We start from the raw sequence: 17,478 nt of genomic DNA on the forward strand, positions 1-17,478 counted from the left end.
CCTGACATCGGAGCAAACCAATTCGCTGGTCCATCTCTCAAAATAGCCCGAAGTGGTGAATTCAATTTCGTGATGTAGCCTTTCCCATATTTGTTCCGGCCTACCAGACAATCATGTCATATTGCTTTCCGCTTTTTGCTGAGTTCTGATCGTTTTTTTTCGTTTCATTCTCTGGCAACGAAAAATCAAACAAAAAATCTCTTTCTGCTTCCAGAGCTTCATATGGCCCCTGGCGCGATCGGCCGACGAGGATGAGACGGTGATTGTCGAGCTGCGACAGCAGACGACCAAGATTCTGCTCAAAACCGGCATCGGCGGATCCGCTACGAGCCGGGGCGGCAGCCGCGGCACCATCACCAGCAGCACGAAAATCATCGGCCGGTACGTGATGCTGATGCAAGGTAGGTTCTCCACTCCCAGAGGGTCTGCAACATTTTCAAATGAATTCTAATGTTTGCATATTTTTGCCATGAAGAAAGATGGTATAAGTAGGCGGAAATTTGTGTTCCCAGGATAACCGTTCTGTACAGTTAAAGCAGTGTTGGCAGAACACCCCAAGGCATCGATAGGTTAGACTTTCGCGATCCAATTTTGCTAAATTCCACTCAATTTCGCACCCAAATGGCATCATTAGTATTCATCGATCGGCAGCGCGAGGGACGTGCTATATTTAAATTTTGTGTATTGAACTTTCCAGCAGTCGGAAAACTGTTTCCATGCAGAGGGGGGAAGTTTTGACTTTGATTCGGCACACCCTGTGTCGATTTCCGCGAAAAGGGAAAAGTTGTGTCATACTAATTAAGTTCAGCCGTGTCCCAGAGTTCCGGAATGACCTGACTTGCAGTTCGGTCGTTGACAAAGTTGCCTTCACTCGCAATTGTCACTTCTCGAGCAACACGGGAAAAGGGTCTATGTGCCAAATTGAAACCATGACTGTAAACATCGATTTCGCATGAACAAACTTCCTCTACCAGATGGAACGGGCCTCATCAGAACCTGCAGACACTGATACAGTCGTTACTCAGCTGTATACAGCCAACAAGTGAAAATAGCGTGCCAATAGTTAATTGGGTTGTTTACATTCGACACATAGGCCCTTTTCACATGTTTCCCTAGACTTGTTACTAATAGTTACAACGTTGGCAAAGAACATTGCCGCAATTTTCTCCAACTTGGAAATGAGGCCGACTTTACCCGCACAATCGTGCTTAATTACATACGCTGTGGTAAGTTCGCATCCAAGTAGGCACCATCGAAGGCAACCGTTTAAAAGCCATGTAACCGTGGACATCGCAAATAGGATTAAAAGTTTTCCAGCGGCTCCTTTGCATGCGGCAAATTTCCGGCATCAAACGGGCAATTAGGATCGCAGATTAGGACTACACGGCTAATGAGAACGACCCAAATTTGAGTTTAGTTCACTCATGTTTTCCCAGGATTTTCCAGGGAAAAAATCCCGAATTTGAGAAAAGTAAAGATTAGATTCACTCAGTCTATTGGTACTACTGCGAGACTGAATAAAATATTCGTCAATTTCATTTCATTCTCATTTTCCGGCAGATTTTTTAGGTTTTCCACAGGAAACCATGAGACAAATTTTACTCATCGCTGAGTTCCTGCACTTTTGGCGATTATGAGTGAACTAAACTCAAATTTTGGTCGTTCTCATTCGCCGTGTAGGGTTCCTTCGGATGAGATGCAAGTTGATTCTTTGGTTTAACCATTCCCACTGCTTTGGTTGTAGAGCAGAAGACACATTAACCGTGCGGTAGCCGATAGGTAATCCGTCTGAATTTACAGCTCCCGCAGTTGGCGATCAACTTGACCAAAGCAGAAGGAATGAATTTAAAAATCGGCATCTGCAAAGCAACTACACAAAGCACAATGCAGCGTAGAAAGGAAATCTGACTGTTTTTAGATCCCATTCAGTGCGACTGTTTTTTCATCAGGTTCAGTGAATGCCGATCACTGCGAATGATGAATGCGGAAAATGTACAAGTTCATGCAGTCACAGGCAGAATGCGTTCCCTCTTCAAGCCCTGATAAGGATACCCACAGCACAGACGAACAGACGTAACCCTTTGAAAAAGTTTTTCTTGAAAACATATTATCTCAAAACATAGGACCTCAGTAACGACATCTCTCTGGCTTCTCGCGGAAAACAAGATTGCTCGCTAACTCGCAAACAATATTGCATAAAAGTTCTATAGAATGTATAGAAACGTCAAAGTGATCCGATGCCAGCGCTGCGGCGAGTAGTTCGCGGAACTGATAATATTCAAATCTACCGTTAAATGCGTGAACGAAGATACACAATGAAGTGTTACGTGTTCTCCTTCGCTTCACTTCATACTACTCTCCTACTTCGCTTTTCTTCACGAATTTCTTCATCTTTCTACCATCTTTACCTGTGTTATTTGTTATTCTACAGTTCTTTTAATTTGTTATTCTAGTCTTCTACTTCGTGTTGCTTAATCTTTCTTTCACCTGTGCAATTTGTTATTCTAAAGTTCTTGTAATTTGTTATTCTAGAGCTTTTTGTCCAAATCCGTTTCATGTAGGAAATTAAGCATTCGTGTTGTTCTTTCTTCCGTGTTGTCCAGAGCTTCACGTAGACTGGTGGTGATGTCATTTTTCCTTCTCTCTTCGTCGTATTTCCTGCACTCAAGAATAATGTGCTTTACATCCAACACCGTACCACAACCAGGCATACCAAAAGTACCGCCTCATGACAGTATTTCAACGGCTGTCGCTTTCTTTTTCCTACGACAACCTTGCAAGGGGGGGAGGTGGCTGTCAAATACGAACAATCATCGCCTACCTCGCATGCCTCGCATAACTGGTTCCAAACGTAAACAAGCCATAAGAAACCTACAGCGATTGTTTACGTTTGGAGCCAGTTTCATACAAGAATGATCAGTAGGCTGATTTGACAGCACGTCCCCCCCCCCCCCCCCCAGCAACCTTGATATTGAGCTATAAGCGACAGCCCACAGTGAGGCTGTTATACGACATGCAACGTTGCCGTCCTGTGCAGTACACGACAGCTCGTTCTTAGTCATGTATTTTATTCGTTCGGCTATGACAGCCTCGGATGGTCTTTCGTAACGTTCCTCGTACATACAACAAGCAGTCCGTCAAACTGCCGATTCGTTGCTGCTGTCTTTGAAATTTTGTTTGTATGTCGTAAGACTGCTACTACACTACCAGTGTAACACCGAAGCTCGTTCGGTTGCTATCACGTTCGTCCTGCCCATTGCAAAATTTGCATCCGATATTTTTTTTGAAAACGCGCGGTCTTGAGCAGATCAGACATTCTGACATACCGGCGAAAAATATAAGCCTACCCGACACCAACCTGACTTCTACCAAACCCCAACCCGATGTTGGCCCGACATTGACCCGACATAAACACAGAATTGACCCGACATCGACCCGACATTTGGCCGATGTCGATCATAAATTGACCTTACATTGATCCGACATCGGGCCGACATGTCTGTTCGGGATCATTCTTCTGGGTTTCTTCCATACTCCACTGCCGTATATCAATTGTATATAATGTCTCGTGACAGCCTTTTCGAGACAGCCACTTGGGTAAGCTGAGGGATGTCGTCGGTTTGTGAAGGTTGTCATGACGACAGAAACATTGAAAACCTGGTCATAAAGAAATGTGTAAATACAGCCCATTCGGTTCGGCTCTCAGGCAGCAATTTATGTGCGTGTGGCAGTGGTTATCACGATATCGAGCACGTTGTTTGGTCATGTACCTTACACCGTGTTGCCAGATCTGAGTTATCCATATCCCTCAGGGCCCGAGGAAAACAACCCGCGATACCCGTTAGAGATGTCTTGGCGAGCCGAGACCTCGACTATTTGAATTTAATTTATGTGTTTTTAAAACGGATAGATTTGAGGATTTAGTAGTTAGTGTCATCTTGTGTTCCCCCAAGTTGTTAGCTGCCCATCGGTGTACCCCCATGTTTGTCTTTTTCATCAGAGTGTCGCCTAGTTCGAGATCAAGAGCACATTGCTCTCCAAACCTTGTGTTCACAATCCCTACCCTGCCATCCATTTGTTACAATTTGTTACCCCTAACCTCGAGATAGCCGCGAGTAATCGGCCTCCGCTTTACTAACGTTAGTTTTAAGTAATTTTGTTATTTAAACAATGAATATCGGCTCCGCAAAGCTACAGCAAATGAGCCTGGAAAAATAAACGAATTATAAAAAAAAAAGCCCATTCGGTTCACTACGTTCCAAGCACGATGATTTTTGCAAAGCGGGTATAGATGCGACTGTTCTAATACAGCTTTCATTCTTTCGTGCGTGCGCTGTTGCCAATACACTTCGAATTCAGATCTGAACACACCGTAGCAAGTGGTAGTAAAGCACACAAAGCAACAGTCAATTCAGGTATAAACCAACTGTCGCGAGGAGGCTGTACTTTTTGGAAGCCTGACCACAACATTCACACACCGGTCGGTGGGGCTTCCTTCTTCAGAAGAAACGTGTGGGTTAGTCGCGTATGGCCGATTCTCAGACGTGTAAGCATACGCTGGTCGGCTGAACTTCCTCGTTCTGTCCATCTGTGCGTGTCGAATTTCACCTCCCCCAGCTTCGATTCTGTTGTGCTAAACCACTGCCTATTCCACTGACCACGTATCGCATGTTTCACCGCTTTTACCGCATCCTCGCTTGGAATCGGTACGTCGATGGCTGGTTGTCTTCTAGCCTCATTGGCTAGTGGGTCAGCTTCAGAGTTTCCCCTGATGCCAGTGTGTCCAGGGATCCAGCAGAAACGGATGATTTTGCTTTGCACAATTCTCTCTACTTCCTGCACCCAAGGGTGCCGGGAAGTTCCAACCTCCAAAGCCAGTAGGCAGCTTGCGGAGTCCGTGAGAAAAACCAACTCATTTTGAACATTAGGGATGGTGGCGGCCATTTTAATAGCGTAGGCCTCCGCAGAGAAAACACTACATTCCTTCGGAAGACTGTAGGTCCTAGGTAGCCCTTCGTAGAAGAATGCAGCTCCTACCGTGTCTTCACACTTGGAGCCGTCCGTGTAGACGATGGTTGAATTGTCGAACTGGACGAACTTTCTCCGGTGGGTCTCCGCGCGTATGCTTCTTTTCACATCCCACACTATCGTCGGTTTTCGTGCGTGCCACAAGCGATTGCTCTGCCTCACGAGTGAACCGACAGTAGAGGAAGCGTTGAATCGGTTAATCCTTCGAGGCGATTTGAAGCGCGTGTAATCAGAGGTAGAGTGCTGCTGTTTGGATTCTTTGCGAGCATTCGGATGGCAATGCGTACTGTGGTCTGTGCTGCTAGCAGTTCAAAGGGTAGAGTCCCAGCTTCGGCCATCACCGAGTTAATCGGGCTCGTCACGAATGCTCCGGAAGCGAAGCGAACCATTTTGTTGTAGGCAGAAGCGAGAGTCTGCAAGGTTTCTGCCCCTTCTCGACTAACAAGTCCAATCCCGTAGAGCAGCTCCGCAGTAACTATGGCTGACCCAACTTGCAGCAGAGAAGTCCGATTGCCACGTGGAAGTTTTGCACCGATCATCTGTAAATCCGTAACCGAGATTCACATGCTTTCTTAACCATATTGCAGTGAGGTTTGAAGGATAACGTTCGGTCCATGGTTACACCTAAAATCCTCAGCCGGTTGGTCTTTGGCACGGGAGTTCCCTCGATAGAGATGCCGACACAGTGAAACCAACGCTTTTCGTCCGTCGGCTTTGACGGCGGCCTGTAGTTTTCGGTGTAAGCCTTCAGTTGTAGCACCTCGCACTGCTAAGAGGATATCGTCCACGTACTGGCGAGACATATGCCCCCCAACGGATACCTGGATCTTTCGCTCCGAGAGGAAGTTTTTCATCATGTTCAGCATCCGACCACGTATTCTCCATGACCTCAGAGTGCGGATTATGCCACGCCGCCAGGTGGTGTCGTAAGCCTTCGACAGGTCCAGGGATGCTATCAGACAGTGCTCGTCTGTGCTTGGAAGCGTTCTCTCGAGCTCGGAAAAGTACGTGTCGGTGCCTCGCCCGGCACGGAAAGCGTGCTGTCGTTTGTCGAGTCACCCGCTCGACTCTAGCTCGGTGATCAGTCGTCGATTTATGATGCGTTCAAGCAGCTTTGCCATGCAGCTGGTGAGCGAGATTGGACGGAACGCAGCGGGTCCGGTATCGAGGCAGTTTGGCTTCGGAATGGGCACCACGATTGCATTTCGCCAGCTGGTGGGAAACTCTCCACTACGCCAGATCCGGTTGAGCAGCTCTAGCAGTGTCATCTTCACGAACAAAGGTAGACGTCGAAGCATTGGGTACCCTATCATGTCGGGTCCTGTCGAGGCAGCTCACCCTTTCTCGAGAGCCCACAGAAGTTCGCTTAGGGTAATGTCGCTGTTGTACACGTCGTCCGTGTTTGGCGAAACATCTATGGACTCTCTTTCAGCTGCTGCCTTAGTCTTCTGAAAAGAAGTAGGGTAACTGGAGGTCGCAGATCTATCGCTGTAAAAACTGGCTAGCGCTTCCGCAGTTTCTTCGGGGTCATCGCCGAAGCCATCCGATCGCTTGAGAGCGACGGTACGTTGTTGTCGGCTGCCACGTAGCGTGTTCACCGTTCACCACAGTTCGGTTGTCGGGCTGCTTGTTGCAATTTTGGCCACGAAGTTCTCCCACGATCGTTCTTTTGCTTCCTTTATCGCCTTCCGTGCTACAGCTCTGGTTTCCTGAAACCTCGCCAATGCAGCGGGTCGATCAGGATCAGATGTCTGCAGCCGCCGCAGAGATCGAAGACACTTTCGTCGATGTCGAATCGCCGCCTTCGCTTCAGGGCACCACCATGGTACCGCTTTAGGCCCTATACGGCCGCTGGTTTGCGGTATGGCACGAGTTGCTGCTGCAATTATCTTCTCCGTGAAGCTGTCTACGTCCCATTCAACATCTGGCCGGATGGTTTCTGCGGTGATACGTTCATATAACGACCAATCAGCGCGATCGTACAACCATTTCCGCCGCGTCGTTCGTGAGGATGACCACCCAGGAATAGAAACTGTTATCGGGAAATGGTCCCTATTGTGCGTGTCCGGTAGGGTTCGCCACGTGAATCTGCGAGCCACACTCTCGGAGCAGAAGGTCAAATCGATTGCAGAGGTGTTGCCTGTGGCCGGATCGATGCGAGTGGGTGAGCCATTGTTAAGAATTACCAGCCGCTTGTCCAAAGTAGCTTCGGAGATGAAACGGCCGAGCGCGTTCACTGTTTGTGATCCCCATGCTAGATGATGAGCGTTGAAATCCCCCAGAAACATAATAGGACCTTCCAGTCGGTCGAGTAGATCACTCAACGCATCCTGACACTGTGTTGAGCTCGGCGGGACGTAGATAGAGACTACAGTTATCTGAATCGCTGTGTTGATGCGCACAGCGACGAGGTGTAAGGAGGTGTCTACTTGCAGTCGCTTGAAAGGTATGCCTTCTCGGACAGCAAGACCAACCCCGTGTTGCCAGTAGTGCGTGTTATTGGATTCCAACAGTAGCGTGTAGTTCTTGCCGATGTAGTCTGGTGGTGTGACAGTCTGATTCACCTTGGTCTCCTGGAGTGCGATGATGCAGGGTTCGAATATTCCACTGAAGTGCGAAGCAGCCACCGTGGTAACTGATACTAGCTGACCGTGTGATGGACGACGATGAGGATAGTGATGGTCTTCGTGTCGGTGGCGGGTCGCCTGTAAAAGTGCAAGGTGCCGAAGTAATCGGTGCTGGTAACTCTATCGATTCAGAACTTGCCTGTGGGACGCTTGGCCCCACAGTGCCGGCTGCCGTCGAAACCATTACACTAGTTTTTCCGATACCGACAACAGCCGGCACTGGGGAAGCACTTTGTGTAATATTTGCTCGACGAGTACTTGAAGGACTTTCTCCGGGATATAGCTCTGGTGGGGATGTAACATGATCTGTAAAGATATTGGGTAGTACCTGTTCGCGGTTGTATCGTGATGGGACTGACCTGTGGGACGTCTTGCCCCACAGTGTCAGCCGTTGCCGAAACTACTACACGATTTCTTCCCAAATTGCCGGCAACAGCCGACACTGGGGAAAGACTTTGTGTAGTATCGTTGATTGCTATGGTGCTGTCAGGCGTTGAAATCCATGGAAGAGCTCGGAGTGAAGAGAGTGACGGGGTGCTGTTGATTTTGGTTGCTCGTGTAGGGCGGCGGCCAGGGCAAAGAAGGGATACACCTTCCCCCCTGCCGTCTATCCCAAGTTTCCAGTGTCGTGGTTGTGTCGTAGTTTCCATCGGCTACAGCGGTGAATTCACCATCAACGGGGTGGAGAAAGTCGTCCCGGATGGTTCCTTCAGCCTGCTGTACCTGCGTTGGAAGGAGTACTTCACTTTCCTCACTTCCAAACCGATTACCTTCGTTGTCAGTATTCGTGCGTAGGTCATCATTGTTATCCAAACGTTGTTGTGAGACGGGGTTATCAAAAGCGCTTGTATTGGCTGGCGAATTTTCGATTGTTGTGGGTAAAAAACGAGGTGGTATTATGGTAGGGTAGGTGGTATATTGTTCTATCGCTTCATAATCGACCGCAGAGGGGTATTCTCCATCAACGGGTTGGGGTAAGACGTCCCGGACGGGTCCTCCGGCCTGCTGCGCTCTCTCCAGTGAGAGTGAAGGGGGTACTACACTTTCCCTCCCTTCAAGTCGATCGTTGTTGCTGTCCGGTTCGCTTGTCAGGTATGAATTGGTGGTCGGTTTTAAACGTACGGAGGAGTTTTCCTTATCGAAAATGCTGGTTAGGGGGCGTTTCTTCGATCTCAAACACCTCATCGATTTCTATGGAGTCCTGATCGGCTGTACCTTCTTTTTCTGCGGGTTTCTTCAACGGTTGGCTTTGACGTCCAGGCGAGCTGTTGTTACTTCTGTTGTGCCTTTTCTTTTTCTTGCGCTTCACTTTTATGTTACTTATGACAGGTGCTATAATATATGGATCTTAGGTCCAACATACAAAATTTCGTGATCCTGGCCATATAGAAAGTTGCTGTCTTGAGAAAAGTTGACCAAGTGACCAAGTCCTTTCGGATGGTGGCCATATTACTTCAGAACTCTCTCACTACACAGCGCTAGTGTGCACATAAGCTGCCTATATAAGCTGTATCTCAAAATCCTGGCCATTTAGAAGGTTACTGTCTTGAGCAAAGTTATTCAGGCGACCAAGTCCTTTGGGATGGTGGCATATTAGTTCAGAACTCTTTCACCACGCAGCGCTAGTGTGCATGTGAACTTCCTATATGAACTGTATCTCGAGCACCTGGCCATATAGAACGTTGCTGTCTTCAGCAAAGTTGTTCAGGTGACCAAGTCCTTTCGGATGGTGGTCATATTATTTAAGAACTCTCTCACTACGCGGCACTTGTGTGCACATGAACTTCCTTAATATGTTATTTCTGGAAAGCTTGTCCATATAAGATGTTGCTGTGCAATGCTAGGACACGAAACGGAATAGGGATGACCTATAGAGAGGCTGTAAATCGATTTCGGACGCCATTTTAAAATCCAAGATGGCGGTCATCGATTCAAGAAAGACTGTCAAATACCCTACAATATGGATATTTCGGAAAGGGTACGACGTGTAGAGCCTGGAAATCGATGCCAGACGTCATTTTGGAATCCAAGATGGCGGCCATCGGTTGAAGAAAAACTGGCAAATACCCTACAATATGGATATTTCCGGAAAGGGAACGACGTGAAGATATAGATATAGAAGATATACGCTGTAATGTGAACGGGGTATAAGCAACAATCAATACGACACTAACGATTTTAGATTGGCTCACTACTTTTGACTAGCCTATTGGTCCCAAGCAAACGATTAACGAACCCCATTCTAGTCGAAATTCTAGTACTACACAATGTTTGTTTTGATTCGCTTTGAAAGTTTGACAGATAAAATGAGAGGTTAGTGGATTTTTCTATGTTTGGAGGGGTGAATCGATTAGCTTGAGACCGAAGATAGTACCAGAGCTGAGCCAAAAAATTGAGCACGTTATTTCGGAACCTTCTAGTCTTAGAGTTACCTCTATGGTATAAGAGCGTGTGATAGAAAACATGAACATGAATGGCAGCAAACCTTGCTCTCATTTTATCGCCCTTCGCTCACAAGCTCTGAAGCTCAGCGGAAAGATTTGGCAGTAGGCATTCTACTCGTCAGAAAAATGCTACGCTCGGCTCTTTTCAAACTCGCGAGCGAGGTTCCATCAAGTCTGCTTATAGGAGGCGTTGAATTTGAAAATCAAAACAAAAACTGTGCCAGTTAATTTTCTTCGTGGAAAATGCTGGATTAGGATTTGAGTTTCCAATATAACCAGTATAAAGGGTGTCCACGATGAAATTGCCACACTATGAAATTGCTCTAACTTTTTAACCGTTGGGTAGAATTTAATGAAAATTTGGGTGGATTTAGTTCATAGTGCATTATTAACATCCTGCAAGTTTTAAAGTCCTGTGATCAAAACTCGCGGAAATGTAGTCGAAAGAACAGCTCGTGCGTGATAAAATCTTGCGCATTCATCACGAGAACAAGGATCTCTCGCATCGTTCCAACGCTAAAACGTTGGGAATCGCGAATTCCACGGTGTCGCGAGTGATTAAGCGGTTCGAGGAACGGTTGACCACCGATCGGAAGCCCAGAAGTGAAGGAAAAAGTATTCCGTACAACACCAAAAATCACAACCGCGTAGTTGGGGCCTTCAACCGAAATCCGAACGCCTCCGTTAGGGATGTGGCTAAGAAGCTGCACTTAAGCCGAAGTTTTGTCCAGAAGGCCAAAACTAAGGCTGGGCTTCGAACGTTCAAGGTACAAAAGGCCCCTAATCGCGACGAGAAGCAGAACAAGTCCGCCAAAACCCGTGCCAGGAAGTTGTACCTTAACATGCTGACGAAAGTTGAATGCTGCATCATGGACGACGAAACATATGTGAAGGCCGACTTCAAACAGATCCCCGGCAACCTGTTTTTCACGGCCAAGGATAAGTTCAGCGTTCCGGAGCATGTCCGCACTCAGAAGATGTCCAAATTTGCGAAGAAATTCCTGGTTTGGCAAGCCATCTGCACGTGCGGGAAGCGGAGTGCACCTTTCGTGACCCAGGACACCATGAACGGACACGTGTACATAAAAGAGTGCCTCCAGAAGCGGCTGCTTCCTCTCCTGAAGGCCCACAACGTCCCAACAATCTTCTGGCCGGATTTGGCCTCATGCCACTACTCCAAGGACGTGCTGAAGTGGTATGCGGACAATAAGGTCAATTTCGTGCCGAAAATGTTCAACCCTCCCAACACTCCGGAGCTCCACCCCATCGAGAAGTACTGGGCGATTATGAAGCAGCACCTTCTTAAACGACCTAAGGTAGTGAAGACAGTCGAGGAACTGAAGAAAGTATGGGTCTACATGCAAAAAACGGTTGATTCACAGGTTGTGCAGAATTTTATGGCCGGGGTTAAGGCCAAGGTGCGGGCATTTGCGTATGGACTGTAAATAAAATACGAGTAAAATGGTAAAATGAAGTTTAATAGTTATTTCTCAATCCCTGAAAATTTGATGGCAATCGGATGAAAACTCGAATTTTGCGAATCAATTTTGTGTGTGGCAATTTCATCGTGGACACCCTTTATCTAGAGGACTTTATAAAGGTTTTTGATCAGCAGTAGGTCTGTGCAAAAAAAAAAGTAAAGGGTCTGTGTCTAGGGCCACGAACGGAAGCTTGACGTAGGACCGCTAGTGGACGGAACAAATGAGGAGAGCATTTAGTTCCATTAATTGATCGATCATCTATTATCTTAACTCTTTCAGTTTTGAATTGTAGATGTACTAAATTAGTAGTATTTTTTTTTCAAAGAGAAAGTTGATGAAGAGAATCGATCAAAATCACTTGCACCCCTGTTTCCAAGTTTGGTTACAAGATTACAACTCTGGAGAGCATTTTGTGTGGTCGTTGGGGGCGTGTTGTTCTGAATATGGACAAACAGGCACAGATACATTCTATTCCAACTCTTAACTGTAATAAGCTTGTTGGCCCTGTATAGGGCCGTTTTGTTGTCAAAGTTGGTGATGATTTAACCTCCGAAACCGTACAGAGTGCGTTTGTCGCTTCAAAGCGTAGACGACATCCATGGCCGCTTACGCTTGGCGTGTTCAGAGAAAGTGTCAGAATCACGGATCACATTTTCCAGGAACACCTTCAGCACACCTCGTGTTTTCTCTTAGATCAGACCGGAGATACGTTTGACACCGCCACGGCGATCCAGACGACGGATGGCGGTTTTCACGAAGAACCTTGCAATGACACTTGGCGCCTCCTTTACCAAGACCTTTTCCTCCTTTGCCACGACCAGTCATTGTTGTTTGTTGGGTAGAAGAGTGAACTACCTAACCTGCCACCACCTTCCTACTGCTGCTATTGATGCTTCTGCTGCCTGTTCACCGTCCGAAGCAAAAATGAGTTGAGGCTAGACCGCAGCGCTCTATTATATCTTTTCAGGTTCAAGCAGAATAATGTGCACCCAAGTGGTACTCAATTATGACGACTGGGTTTGGGAAGAACGTTTATTTCATGAAAGCAGTGGTAAAATTATCACATTTTATTTTTACATTGGACAATGTTTGACATTACCACTTATTCAACAGTTTCTTGATGCAAATCATCAGTCGAAAGCATTGCAATTGATGCGTAGAAATACTACTGATCGATTGGTGATAAAATTATTGAAATTGGTTAAAGGGCAGCTGAGTTATAAATGTTTAAAATCTTTCATAATTTTGTTACATGTTCCAGTTTCGGTTTTCACTAAGTGTACCCCCATATAGAAATCACAGACATAGTCCTACGTAAAAACTCCTGATCAACCTGCTTTCTTAAAGAAATATCTTAGGAAAACGATTTGAAAAACTGCACAGTTGAAGATCTTCAGAATAATTCCTTATACACTGGACTGTGGCCTCCATTTACGAACCAAACCGGGGGTTCGTAAATCGAATTAGTGCGGTACAAAACCCCGTTATTTGGGATTTACATCGTAAAAAGAGATTTTTTAAATATTGTCAAATATCCCACAATATTGGTATTTTTGGAATCGGAGTGACATATAGGAGCCAGAAATCCATGTCTAACGCCATTTTGAAATTCAAGATAGCGGCATCCGGTTACAGAAACACTGAAACAATTACTGTCAAATGCCTCACAATATGGGTATTTTTGGAATCTGGGAGACGTGTAGGGACCGGAAATCGATGTCTGACACCATTTTGAAATCCAATATAGTGGCTACCGGCTAGAGAAAAACAGAAAAATACTGTTTAATAAAATATAAAATAAATTTTTTGGAATCGGGTGACATGTAGGTACCGGAAATCCATGTCTGTGCCGTTTTGAAATCCAAGTTGGTGGCATTCAGGTACAGAAAAAACTGGAAAATATTCTCCAACGCCCCACAATATCAGTATTTTTGTAATCTGGGTGACGTGTAAGGGCCGGAAATCGTTGTCCGACACCATTTTGCAATTTAACATGGTGGCACCCGGTTACAGAAAATCAGAAAAATGCTGTTAAATACCCGCAGTATGGGTATTTTTGCAATCTGGGTGACGTGTGGGGGCCGGAAATCGATGTCCGACGCCATTTTGAAATCCAAGATGGCGACTTCCGGTTGCAGAAAAAGAGAAAAGTACTGTTAAATACCCAACAATATGGGTATTTTTGGAATCGGGGTGACGTGTGAGAACCAGAAATCCATGTCCGACACCATTTTGAAACCCAAGATGGCGGCATCAGGGTAGAGAAAAACTGAAAATACTGTAAAATATCCCACAATATGGGTATTTTTTAATCTGGGTGACATCCATCCACCATCTTGGATTTCAAAATGGCGTCAGACAGGGATTTTCGGTTCCTTCACGTCACTCCGATTCCAACAATACCCATATTGTGGGGTATTTCACAGTATTTCCCAGGTTTTGTAAATCGCAAAAAAAAGTAGTTATTTGGAATTTACTTCGTAAAAAGAGGGACTTAAATTGAATACTGCGTAAAAAAAAGGCTTCGTAAACGGAGGTTTCAGTGCACCTGATGTCGTGACAAAATATCCTAAGATCTTTTTGAAAGTTTTTGATCAATTTAAAGTTTTAGAAATAATACCCTGCTATCTTACCATACTGTCTAAGAGACATGATTTGATAAGTTTAATAATTCCAAATCTTCAGATTAAAAGATGATCAATCAAAAGTCTTCACAAATATACAAAGGACTTTATGCTGGTATTTGATCAACTAAAAGTCTGCGAAAAGATTGCCGATGAACCTGCAATCCTGAGAGATTGTCTGAGAAACAAGGTTTGAGTTATTGACCCGTTATAGTTCTTCAGAATAATACGCTGGTCTTTGAAAAATTGAAGGTTTTTGGAATAATTTCTGACTATCCTGCTATTTTGCAAAAAATATCTCAGAGACATTTTTGATCTATTGAACAATTGGAGATCTTCAGAATAATTCCTTATCAACCTGGAGTCTTGAGAAATGATTTTAAAAAACAATATGGAGAACTTTAATCCACTGACTTCTATATTGAAAGAATATCTAAGAAATATGCATTACTTTATTGAACAATTGGAGATAATACCTAATAAACTAATAGTCTTGAATAATTATCCAGAGCACTTTATGACGATCATTGATCAATCGAACGTTTTTGGAATGATTCTTGATCATCCTGATAATCATTAATCAACCATAAGAATTGCCACAATATCCAGAGAACATTATGCTGCTTTCTGAAAAATATCTGAATTACTCGACAGTTGTAGGCCTCCAGAATGAAACCTGATTGACCTCAAGTCTTGACAAAATATACAGAGAACATTATGCAGGTCTTTGATCATCTGAAGGTCATTGGAATAATTCCAGATCCACCTACTTTCTTGCAAGAATATCTTAGAGACATGATTCGTTTTATTGAATATTTAGAGAACTTCAGAATAGTAGGCTGAATATTTTCTGAGCCATCTGGAATCACAAGAGAATATCCAAGAGGCGGTAATTGAAATTTTGGACAGTTGACGATCTTCAGAATAATCATCCTGAAGTCTTGAAAAATATCCATCGATCCTCATCAATACCCTCGTTCACTTGAAAGTCTTTGGAATAATTTCTGAGTTTATTTATTTATTTATTTTATGGCCAACAGATAGAATATTCACCCCAATGACAGTTTACTTAATCTAAACAAATTAACATAAAATTCTCTTGATTCTTCTCCGCATGTAAATGTATAAATAATCGTTGAAGAATGAGAGATGAAGTCGATTCTCAGCTCTGCGAAACGCAGCTTGAGTGATGCGTAGCTTATCTTTCGAGAATTTAGTTCTCTATTCTCATTAAATCGTAAGCGAATCGGGAGGTGGAAGAGGAAGTGGAACCCATTAAACCTGTACGGTGTTCAAGCCAATTCGGCCCGTCCACCAGATTCAGGCTCGATGCCTCTTTTAACTGCTGATTCCTTGCAGATGTACTGAAAAAAAAGGCGCAACCCCATCGATGATGGATTAAATTGCCACCTGCTGCCTGTCAAATTCTTCCCGACTGAGGTAATCCAGAACTCCAACGGGCAAGAGTATAATCCCACCCTAGGAGCAAATCAAGTTTTCAGTAACGAGCCTAACAGTTGACCGATTGATTGATACGAGCTAGTTATACAGAAGGATGAAGGCAGAGATGTATCTGCAAAAATCCGTATCTGGTGACGGGGATGTGCTTATTGTCGGACTCGTGGAATAGAATGCAATTGCATTTCTAACTTCAACGATCCGTTCCTATGAATCCTATACTATTGCGCTAAGGCAATCGTACAGCGATCCAAGTCTGATTGAATATGTTAATATGGTTAATACGTATTGACATTCCCCAACAGTAGTAGGACTTCAAAAGTCCTGTGGGGAATATCCACATCAAATTACATACCAATTGAAACCAATTATAGGCAAGAAACGCAGGGGAAAACGTGAAAATTTTCATCTCGGATGATCCTCGGCAAGACTGGTATGTATTCGACTCTGGCCGCCCCACTATGATAAGCTTTTTTCTTTATTGTTTATTCTGCCCAACAAACTCTTAAATGTAGATCATCTCTAGCAGAAGATCCTGCTCTGATCCTCACGCTTCGAGATCGGATACCCACGACAGTACAAAATATTTATTCCAAAAATAAGAAGCGTATTCTGGAATAAAGCCTCCAGTGGGTGACCTTTGGTGAGGACAATGTGGACGACAATGGTAGGGTCCTTCGAGGATCATCCCCGGCATATAGTTGGGATCTATTTACTTGATATTGATGAGATTGTTGGCGTGGCCTTTCAAATTTATCATCAAAAGAAACTGGCGGGCATTTTTCAATGATTCCATCCTCAATCTAAAACGAGTCGGTCGGTAAACCCCCGTTTGACCAGCTTCTAATTTTCAAGACATTACCCAGACTCAGCATAATCAAAACTTGTCAGAGGTACACACAATTTCCTTCTCAATTCCTCGATGATACGATAACATACTTCTTCAACATTTGCTCCGCAGCTGGCTTAATTTTGATTTGCGCAGGATACGTACTGCGAACTTGCATAAACTGACGATCAATGTGTCAACTTCTCCCATCGCATTCCGAACCGTACCGTCTTATTGAACGACAAGATCTTTCAGGCTTTTGGCCAACCGTCATCCGGCCGTGGTGTGGATGAACTTGATTGAAGTGAAGCCCGAATATAAGCAGTTCTGGATGAAATCACGAGCCACTGGGATTTTTGCTGTAAATCGGAGGAGACGGACTGAGTTTTGCTTGATTTGAAGAGATTCACGGTTCTGAGAATACTTGGAGTACTAACAGATTTTTTCGAACGATCCTCGAAACCGACTCGTCGTTCTTAAATTCTTGATTTGATCGTTGTTTTACAAATTCACTCACTAGCTTCACTTTTGAGTAAACAAACTACTCAACAGTGATGCCGTTTTATATTATATTGTTTGTGTTCTACACTGAGGTAAATAGACTGAAGAATTTCATAAGGCTCGGCTTATGAACGACACATATGAATTCCATAAGCACGACTTATGAAAGATTTTCGTCTAACATGAGGTAGTTCTTTTACGCCATTAGCCATTACATTTTCCCAAGCGTTTACAGACGAGTGGTCTACACACTTCAACACTCAACGGCTACACACTTAGATTTTTTTGCCGAGATTGGCACCACCGAGCAGGATCGGCATTTATTTTTACTGAGATCTCAGCAAAATTTATGTTTGTTAGCCGAGATCTCGGCAAAATTCCCATTTATTAACTGAATCTAGGCAAATTGTTCACTGAGATCCAGCAAAATAGATTGCCGAGCTGCTCGGTGGTGCCCATCTCGGCAAAAAAAAAATCTAAGTGTGT

The 17,478-nt window shown here is 44.6% G+C and overlaps 1 protein-coding gene across 2 annotated transcripts in view; it reads left to right on the forward strand.

Annotated features, from left to right (window-relative positions):
• LOC135699975 (otoferlin-like) overlaps positions 1-17,478 on the forward strand; it is a 144,147-nt gene that overhangs the window by 88,831 nt on the left and 37,838 nt on the right. For both annotated transcript variants that reach the window (XM_065220307.1, XM_065220308.1), the window contains exon 3: positions 215-401. In XM_065220307.1, the coding sequence (XP_065076379.1) occupies positions 215-401 (187 nt within the window). The remainder of the gene's footprint in view (positions 1-214; positions 402-17,478) is intronic.

This window comes from Ochlerotatus camptorhynchus, unplaced genomic scaffold, assembly GCF_037179485.1.
Source record: "Ochlerotatus camptorhynchus isolate MF236.1 unplaced genomic scaffold, CSIRO-AGI_Acam_v1.1 ptg000124l, whole genome shotgun sequence".
Classification (NCBI taxonomy): domain Eukaryota; kingdom Metazoa; phylum Arthropoda; class Insecta; order Diptera; family Culicidae; genus Ochlerotatus; species Ochlerotatus camptorhynchus.